Below are 9,268 nucleotides of genomic sequence, written 5' to 3'. Positions count from 1 at the left end.
CGGCTCATCCTGCAGCCCTCAGATGTGGGACTTGCAATGATAAACAACCTGGCCTTGGAGGGGGTGCTCTGAAGGCGTGGGGCTCCCACCTGTACCTCTGGGAGAGGCACACGCCTTCTCTGTGCCAGCACAGGGAGAGTGCAGTGCATGATGCCTGGGGTGCAGCCAGGCAGGGAGAGGACCTCAGCTGGTGCCCCAGAGCCGCAGTCCCTGCACACAAGCTAGAGGAGCTCCCCAGCCACGCGTGCCCTGGCGTGGAGGGCGGAGAGGGTCACTGAACCTGAAACCGGGGGTCGGGACAGTGCACGTTATGAGCTTGGGATCAGAGGTCACGGTGGAAGTCCTGACACCGGCAGCAGGTGCTAGCACCTGACCAAAGGCTGTGGACAGGTCATCACCTGCAGAGGCCAGAGCCTCCACCCTTCACTGCCATAGGGTTATATGCACATCTCCGAGTCCAGGCACCATGGAAGGAGACGGGAACAAGGGATTGTAGGAAGAAGCCTTGAAATGACTGCAGTTTGAGCTGGACAGTGACCGAGGTCACCAAAGGAACCGGATCTGAACAGACCGGTGATGGGACAGGGGCCGTATCTGCCGGCAGCAGGCGTCTGGGGCTCCAAAGGAAAGTGGAGCTCAATTTTAGAAAACTGAGAAAGTTGCAGTTATTTTTCATTCAGCTATGTAAAGCATGTGTACTTTATACATATTGTCTCCTGCCCACTCCTCAAGGTCATGCTTAAAACTTTTCAGCAATACCCCTTTGCACTCAAAATAAAGCCCCAAATCTTTTCATGACGCTCTGGGTCCTATGACCTGGCACCTGGCTGCGTCTCCGTCCCCACCCCTGGCCGGTGAAGGTAGCAGAGGGGAGTTAGGAATGTGGACTTGGGGTGGGGTTTGAATCCTGGCTCCTCTTGGGCGTGTCCCTTGTCACCTCTGTGCCTCAGTCTCCTTGCAGGTAAAACAGGGGTCACAACAGTGAGCCGCTGGTGAAGGGCATTGTGGTCTCTTGATAGAGAATCATGTGTCTGGACACGCACTCTGGCCTCTTCTCTCAAGTAGAACTTCCTGAGGTTTGCTAACTAAGGCTCTGAGGTCCGCCTCCCCTCCCGTCCCCCGGGTCACAGCAGTACAAGGTCCTTGCTTCCCTTTATCGTGATGTGGTAAATGACTTAGGTGGATGGTGGTCACCTAACTTAACGCTTTTGGCATCTCTCTTTGTATGAAGGCAGATGTTCAGTTAATGACAAAAACACTGCATTTAAAAATTCTGACTTGATGGTCTTTTGTTCTCACGACAGTTTGGTGTGGTCTTGGCTGGATCAGGACCAGGAACAGCAGGGGTGGGCCAAGTGCTCGCCTGTTACACCCCCGGGGTATCCACTCGCACATCTTCTCCTGACCTTCCCTGATGCTGGGTGTGAATTCTGGTTCTTCGGGTTATAAAGTCAGGGTTAAAAAATAAATGGGGAAGGCAAATCATTCCCTTATAGTGGAACGGCAACTAATAAATGTAGAGGAAATCATGGGAATTTTTAAAAGCACTGTTTGGCAATGATCATAGTGATCCAGGCAGAAGCGACTGATGGAGTCAAGGTTGTCAGAGGTTCATGAAGAATAACACATGCTGGAATCTCGGAATCTCTCCTACAAGATACTAATTAATTCACAAATGAAAAAGTGGAGAAACTTAGCAAACATCGGGATGACGATGTCGTCAAGATTAACGTCACCCGTGCTAGGAGGGGTTGCAATCCTGTGCCGGCGATGAGCGCAGTACCATTTCTGTGATGTATCCCCAGCCTCCGTGGCGCCCGGCGCGGGATACCCTCCCTCCGCACCCCGGCCCAGCCCGCCCTGACTCAGCGCCCCGCCCCGGGTGCCGGCCCAGTGCGCCTGCGCAGAGCTGCCTCACCCTGACTCCTCAGCCCGAGAAGCCCCCGGACTGTTCGAGAAGAGGCGAGGAGTGAGCGGGCCGACGGAACCGCAGCAGGCGCGATTGGTCGGCCTAGCGGTGACGTCTAGGGGCGCGCCGGGAACGCCTGGCCGCGGAGGGCGCGATTGGTCGGCTCGGCGGAGACGTCATCGGGGGCGCGCCGGGGACTCCCGGAGAGTGGTGGCTCTCTGACCCGGCGGCTGCGAATAAATGGCCGGGAGGTCCGGGCGGCGCGATGCTGGGCTCTCCCGCGGACTCGGACCGGCCTCGGCCGTCGCTCGGATCCTGTTTTCTTCGTCCCTTTGGCCTTGTCCCCCGCGGCTGACCGCGGACAGGGAGACAGCTCTTGGTCTCTGCCACCTTCCGCTCCCCTCTGCGGCTGCCCAGGCCTCAGAAGAGGGTCAGGTACGGGGCCGGCCTGGGGGTGCCGGGCGGGGGTCGGACGGGGCCGCGAACCTCGGGCTGGCCGGGCGTTAGTGTCCTAGCAGAATGGGGCTCTCACACCGCGGCTGCGGCGCCGAGAGCGCGACCACGTCGGGATTGAGTTCGGCTTCTCGTCGGTCCTCGATCGATTGATTTCCGAACGTCCGCTGGGTGTTGCTGATCCAGGATGGGCAGACCCGACCTGGGCCCTGCGCTTCGCGGAGCCGAGAGTAGGGAACGAAGCTGCAGTGGGAAGCCGAGCGAGTGGGTCCTGGGAAAGGAATTACAGAGTAGAGGAAACGCGATTTGGGTGGGGCCAGGTGAGGGTGTTAGGAAAGGCCCCGAGTGACGCTTTAAGCCGGGCCCTGAGGGCATGAGCGGATGTCAGCTGTGGCCAGAGTATCCCAGGCACCCGGGAAGCTCCCGGCAGCGGTAGAGCTGATGGGCAGGTCCGGAAAAGGCCCCGGGGACGTGAATTCTGGGAGGGACAAGAGTTCTGAGAGGTTTGGTGCGTGCCAGATCACGGAGGGGACCCTGTTGTGAGGCGTGCCATGGACTTCAGTTTTCTCTCAGGTGCAGTGGCATCACCGTTTGTCCACCTGTTTTCCACTGGTGAGTTAACGACTTTCACTTCCCCTGGTCAACTCCAGGTTGATTGTCATTAAGGAATAAGTTCTGAGTAAAACTCAATGCATAAGGGAGTTAAAGGCAGCAACAGGGGACTGAGTCGAATGTCCCCGGGATAGTGTAGTTAAGTAACGTGACTTAGCACCTGGTAAGAGTTTTGTTTGTTAAGTATATTCAGTAGATGAAATTGCGATTTGAAGTTCACCGAGGCTGTAACTTTCCCTAGTAGCTGTGTAGTTGAATGTGGGACGTCCCTGTCAATAATGAGTCAAAATATGGATTAATGAAAACTTAAATTCGGGTTGAGCTTGATAAACTAGGAATTAAAAGAACTGAAAAACAATCTGTCTTCTAAGGGGTTTGATTCTGAAGGAGCTTGTACTTACGCTAAAACTCCCATTTTCTGTTTGCTGAAAGACAAGAATTTGTGACACGTAGGCCCTTGGGGGAGCCCAGATGACTTGGGCATTTAATGCTCCCTGCACGTTTACTTATATCAGCTGTGCGATATAAACCCTGGTGACTGAAATTCGGACCATCCTTGCTTTCCTCCTAATTATTTCTAATTCTTGCAGGTGACATTTCACTCTGTCTTCTGTGTTTTGGACATTTTCCCATAATGGAGTTCCCTGATTTGGGGAAGCATTGTTCAGAAAAAACTTGCAAGCAGCTAGGTAAGCACTTCTAAGAGAACATTAACAGGAAATGGGTGTCTTGTCATCTGTATGGGAGAAGAACTGGCCATTGTCTTCATTAGCTGTTGTTCTCTGGGCCTTGGCCTTTCTGGCTTTTCAATAATGAGATGCTGGCCTGAGTTTTTGGTTCTGTACAGCTAGGTACAAGGCTGGCTGCCAGGACCGAGTGGATGTAAATGCTCTGCTTAAACACGTGGTACCACGTGAGGTGGGCTCTCTTTGGAAAGGTTAGCTGCACCGGTTCTTCAGCGTTGCCGGCATTGCCAAATTCGTGGCCCCCAGTTTTCTTTTCATGTGGTACCTCGGGGATGTATTTGAATAGCCATAATATGAGCTCAGCAAAGGAAAATACCTGTTTATTATGATCTATGATTCTTCTGTTCTAGTCTTTAAAACAGTACTGTTTTTTGTGTGTTTTTTGTCCTTTTTTTTTTAGATTTTCTTCCATTAGAATGTGATGCATGTAAACAAGATTTCTGTAAAGATCATTTTACCTATGCTGCACATAAATGTCCCTTTGCATTCAAGAAGGTAATTGGTCATACTTCATTCTAAAGATTCTCAACCTCACTCTCCAAAGCTGCGCTGCCCAAGATAGCGGACACTAGCCACATGTAGATAAAACTTAATTAAAATTAAATAAATCTTAAAAGTCCTGTTTCTCAGTGACGCCAGCCACGTTTCAGGTTTTCGGGAGCCGTGTGTGGACAGAGCAGATGTGGAGCTTTTCCATCATTGCAGGAAGCTCTGGACGGCACAGCTCTAAAGCAACAGATTATTTTCCTGGAATCAAATTGTTGTACCTAAACCTTCAGAGCTTACTTTACCTGTTAAAACACTTAGTTCCTTTTATTTAACACACAAGGAAAAACAGCTCTGTCTTCATGGGGCACAAGAAACGCAGTGCAGCGCTTGATGGGGGCTCTAATCTGGGAAGAATTGTAAATGCTTGCTTATCTGGGTAACTTTTCAGCCTTGGCATCCTCCCTAGGTGATTCAGACAGTTCATGGTGGAAGCTGGGAGATGGCTGTAAGGAAACAAACTTGCCTAAGTCCAGAGGTTTAAGACCTTGGTTATTGACTTTTCAGGCGGTCCCAGCCTGAACTCACTTTGTTTTGGGTGCTTCAGGGAGCATTTTCGTGAGCTCTTCAGTCAGCACTCTGCTGCTTCCCCAGGGTGGCAGTTAGAAATGCGGGTGACAGTGCTACACCCTTTGACCAGTGTCGGCTGGGGTCTGGCCCTTTGCTGATTCCTGGGGACGAGGGAGGGTGACTCATGTTCACCCGGCACTGATGACCAGGCCAAACTACCTGGTCTGTTGCCTTGACCTTCCTGTGTCCCTGGATAGGGAGAGTCTGCCTAGAGGTGACTGAATGATGCTTTATTTCTTAACTTGGCCAACTTGCCGGCTGCAGGAGCACCCCTGGTTGGCTTTCCAGCTCAGTTCCCAGACAGCTGGCATTGCGATTCTGTGATTACCTGTTACTCGTGCACATGTCACCTCAGTGTTCTTGAGCTAAATTAGCTCAGCTCCTGCCCTGGCCCAGAGGGATTTTAACCGTGCTGGGCGTTCCCTCCAGAGCCCCCCAGTGCTGGGCTTGGATGGTGGTTCTGAGCCTGAGAGCTCAGCCTGGCCACGTGCGCCCTTGACCCATGAGCTAGTCTACCTGCGTGGCCGCGGTGGAAGCTAAAAGGAGCATTGGGGAGGCCGTTGGCAGGCAGAGGAGCTGAGGCTCTTCACGGCTGGTGTTTCTTCCTGGCAGCCCCACCCTCGAGGTGTTTGGGCAGCTTCACTGCCCACTGCATGGTGCTGGACAGATAGCCCTGCCGCCCTGAGACTGTCCTTCTGGATTGGTTCACCAGCTGCCTTCCTGGGCTGCACTTGACCTCTGTCTCAGGGTCATTTCTGCGGGTGGTTAATAGTCTGTTTCTTCAGTTCTCCTGGGTTCCACTTAAGGCAACTGTCTTCACGCCCTAGGGATGCCTTGCTGCCGGCCGATCCCCTATGCTAAGCACACTCTCCTCTCGGGGGTGGGGGGGAGTCGGATGTCAGTGTTTGTACTCTGGTTGCTTGTAAATGTGCTGTACCACTGTGCCTTTGTGTGTGTGTGAGTTTTGATTGTCTGAATCTGGAATATCATCTTGTATTTGTTATTTTTAGGATGTTCAGGTCCCAGTGTGCCCACTTTGTAACAGCCCCATCCCAGTAAAAAAGGGAGAGATCCCAGATGTGGTGGTCGGTGAGCACATGGATGGAGATTGTAAACATCACCCTGGGAAGAAGAAAGAGAAGGTGAGGACAGGGTCTGTGTCAGCCCTCTGGGGGCTGGCTTCTCCTCAGAGGAAAGAAGCTCGATTATCCAACCAGGCTAATTAGTTTTAATAGTTTTTGTACAAAATAAAACCCTAACAGTTGATCGGTGTTTTTCTGGATTGTGAACAGCATGGGTTTTTACAGTTATATAAACATATTTCCTAAATATTAGGGTCTATGTTAGGATTTGCTTTCGTTACAGGAATTCCTCCCAAGATGGAAAGTTAATGTGGTTCTCTAGAATCCTTCTGTTAGTGCGTGGTTTTTCCTAAGCTCCGCCTAGGAAATGTCGAGGCTGTAAAATCAGACATCGGCGTTCCGGCTTTGGTAGTGTTGGTGCTCGTGCTAAAGCTCCGCGTCTGTCTGTCTGGAGTCCGGCGTGGTGGAAGGGGCGGCCGCCTGTCTCTCCTTGAATCCCTAGTGCCACGTGCTCGAGCAGAGCGTTGAAATCCAGCGTTTGTCTCGCTCGCCCTGTAGTGCTGGGTGACGCCCGGTCCCTGCGGTGCGCCGGCCGCCGGGCTCCGGCCCCCTCGCTGCGGCCCCCTCGTGCGGCTCGCCTGGCCGTTCGCTGGTGTCGGTGCTTTTCCCGCTTCTGCTGCTGCCCAGGGAGTTCCCACGAGGGGCTGGCTGTCCTCCTTGGCCCCGGGTGTGGCAGCTTCCCCCTGGCTGACCCTGTCGCCGTCTCCTCTGGACTCCCGCTCCATGGGGCTGGACCTCCCGGGCCGGCCTCCTTTTTCCCCTCAAGTTCCCTTTTCTCTGTTTGACCCACGTGCAGGTGGTCTTTCCTACGGCGTGGTCAGTCGTCCCCACGCGCCAGGTCCGCAGCTGACCATGCGCGTGCGCCGGGGACAGGGCGGCTCTGCCGTGCGGGCGGGGGTCCTCCCGGGTCCCGCGTCACCCGCGCTGCCTCTGCTGCTGTCGATTCCTGAGCCTTCGGGGATTCTGTGTCACACATACGCTGCTTCTTGACCCTCCCTGCCGGCTCATAGTTCAGCTTTTTCACGTCTGCTGAGTCCGTTACTGCTCATCCACGTGCTTTTTCTAAAATCCTGTGGCTGTTTTGGGCTTCCCTGGCTGTCCAGTGGTTAAGACTCTGCGCTTCCACTGCAGGGGGCTCTACCCCTGGTCAGGGAACTAAGATCCCGCGTGCCGCGTGGCACAGGCAAAAAAAAAAAAAAAAAAAATTAAAATCTCGTGGCCGTTTTCTTTTTATCTTTTGCCCTTTGGGGTTCATCCATCCTTTTTCAGAACGTCTCTGTGTGGTCACTTTTATAGAACTTCAGGTGGAGTCGGAGCCGCCACCTGTGGTCACTTCTCCATCCTCGACCAGAGTCCAAGGAGACTCGGGTTGGACATGGCCCGTGGCAGCTGGTCCACTCCTCGGAGCCCTGCACGCGTCCCCAGGCCCAGCCCAGCGCTGCACGCTCCCTGGGGCCTCCGTGTTTATTTGGGTGGTTTTCCTAGGATGCGGGGTGCGCTGCCCCCTGCTGTCTTGGCCTTTAGAGCTTATCTCCAGGGCACTGGCTTCTGACCACCTTACCTCACGGTTTCTATATGTTACACTAAATACAGAACAAATGCAATTATGACAAATAACCTGGAACGGGAGGGTGAAGTCTGTCCCTGAGCTTCCGTCCCAGACCCTCTGATTGGAGCCCCCCCGACCCCTTCCTGGCCCGTCTCCTCCAGCCCGTTGCTGCTGCTCATGCTTGCCATGCCTCCGAGCCTTCCGGAAGCTTCGGTAAAACCCTGTGCCTTCGCTCCAACCACGGCCCCGCCCATGTGCCCCTTCCCCACCCCACCAGGTGACCAGGTCCTCCTCTCTCCTGGCTCCACCCTCACTCCCCACCTCGCGCCGCCCCTCCTCGTCTTCCGGCCCCGCGGGCACCTGCAGTGCTTCCACGCGCCTGGATCACTCGCCCTTCTTGGCCAGAGGGCTGCCCCCAGGCTGCCGGCCCCCCTCCTCCCTGACACTGTCACCCGCACAGAGTCGGAAGTGCCTGGGAGTTTATATCACCCCAGAGACCCCGCAGGAACTAACGGCTGTGCCAGCTCCCCTGCCGGGACACAGCCTGTGCCAGCTCCCTCTAGGGCTGTGCGTGACGCCTCGTGCCTGGCCTCCTTCCCTCCCGTGTCCCCGTCCCCCGCCCCCCCCGTCTTGTTCTTTTCCTGGAGTACCTCCCCAAGCATCTCACATGAGACCCCAACTTAAAATGCCGCTTTTGTATTTACCACTTGTTAAAACTTTTCTGTCTCCTAAACTAGTATTTCCTTGTTTACCTGACAGAAAGACATCTCAGTGAAACCCCAGTGCCTTCATTCTGTTTAGCTAAGGACCGTTTCTAGTTTAAATGCCGATGGTCTTATGGGGGGGCGGGGGCTTGTTGAATGATTGCTTGGTGAAGCTGCTGGAACATTGAAGCAACTTGAACTTTCTCAGATTTTCAAGTACCGCTGCTCAAAAGAGGGCTGCAGGCGGAAAGAGATGCTGCGGGTGGTTTGTACTGAGTGTCGTGGCAGCTTCTGCATCCAGCACAGACACCCTCGGGACCACGGCTGCGCCCGCGGAGGCCCCCCTGCCAGCACGGCCGGGTGAGGAGAGGCCCGGCTCAGCCTGCGTGGAGTTGGGACAACCTGGACCTGTGCTGCACGCTCAGCTCTTGGTGTTGACCATTCGCTGTAGGGGTTTGGGTGAATATGATCTTAATTAAAAGCAGATTCCAAGTTGAAGCCGGGTTCTAGTCGTTGTTTGCTGGGACTGCAGTTCTGGAGCCAGAAGCGCCTGCTCACCGTGCGGGGCCATGGGGAGGGTCTCCCCCGGCCTCCCCCTCGCCGAGGGTGCTTCCCGTAGGCTCGGGGTTCTCTGGCTTGTGGACGCGTCACCCTGGCCTTTCACCTTCCTGTGGCGTTCTCCCTGTGCACGGTGCTGTCCAGGTGTCCCCTCTGCATAAGGACACTGGTCTGTGGGGTCAGTGCACCGTGAGCTCAGCCTCCCTAATACAGCTCCCGCGACCCCCTCCAAATAGGTCCTGGGTGTTGGGCTCCGCCCACCTGACGGGGGCAGTTCAGCCCCTTCACCGGTTATTTACAGGGAGAACCTTCCTCGGGTCGGTGGAAACGTCTGCCCCCACCTTCCGTGGGTAGAAATGGAAGCCCGAGTCACCTGTCACTTCCACTCGGCTGTTTCTCATGGTGTCTGTGCCCGAGCCGGGCTGGGGGGTGACCTCGTCCCTGCATGCGTGGCTCTTGGCACCGGTGAGGGTTGGCTG

General features: G+C 54.8%; 1 protein-coding gene across 1 annotated transcript; it reads left to right on the top strand.

Moving 5' to 3' along the window:
- Window positions 1-2,248: 2,248 nt before the first annotated feature.
- On the top strand, window positions 2,249-8,710 carry ZFAND2A (zinc finger AN1-type containing 2A). The gene is made up of 6 exons (XM_079719864.1): window positions 2,249-2,344; window positions 2,936-2,974; window positions 3,565-3,663; window positions 4,121-4,215; window positions 5,847-5,978; window positions 8,440-8,710. Exons 3-6 carry the CDS (start codon window positions 3,609-3,611, stop codon window positions 8,593-8,595), a joined length of 438 nt encoding a protein of 145 aa, XP_079575990.1. The 5' UTR covers window positions 2,249-2,344; window positions 2,936-2,974; window positions 3,565-3,608; the 3' UTR covers window positions 8,596-8,710.
- The last annotated feature ends 558 nt before the right edge of the window (window positions 8,711-9,268 follow it).

This window comes from Hyperoodon ampullatus (genome assembly GCF_949752795.1).
Source record: "Hyperoodon ampullatus genome assembly, chromosome: 14".
Taxonomy (NCBI): Eukaryota; Metazoa; Chordata; class Mammalia; order Artiodactyla; family Ziphiidae; genus Hyperoodon; species Hyperoodon ampullatus.
The sequence above is the reverse complement of the archived record's forward strand: the minus strand, read 5'-3'. Positions and strand labels throughout refer to the sequence as shown.

Bases quoted from the DNA above. Each gene is read 5' to 3' on its own strand.
- ZFAND2A (XM_079719864.1), top strand. From the start codon at position 3,609: ATGGAGTTCCCTGATTTGGGGAAGCATTGTTCAGAAAAAACTTGCAAG. The intron at 3,664-4,120 runs GTAAGCACTTCT...TTTTTTTTTTAG, and splicing joins AAAAACTTGCAAGCAGCTAG to ATTTTCTTCCATTAGAATGT. The intron at 4,216-5,846 runs GTAATTGGTCAT...TGTTATTTTTAG, and splicing joins GTCCCTTTGCATTCAAGAAG to GATGTTCAGGTCCCAGTGTG.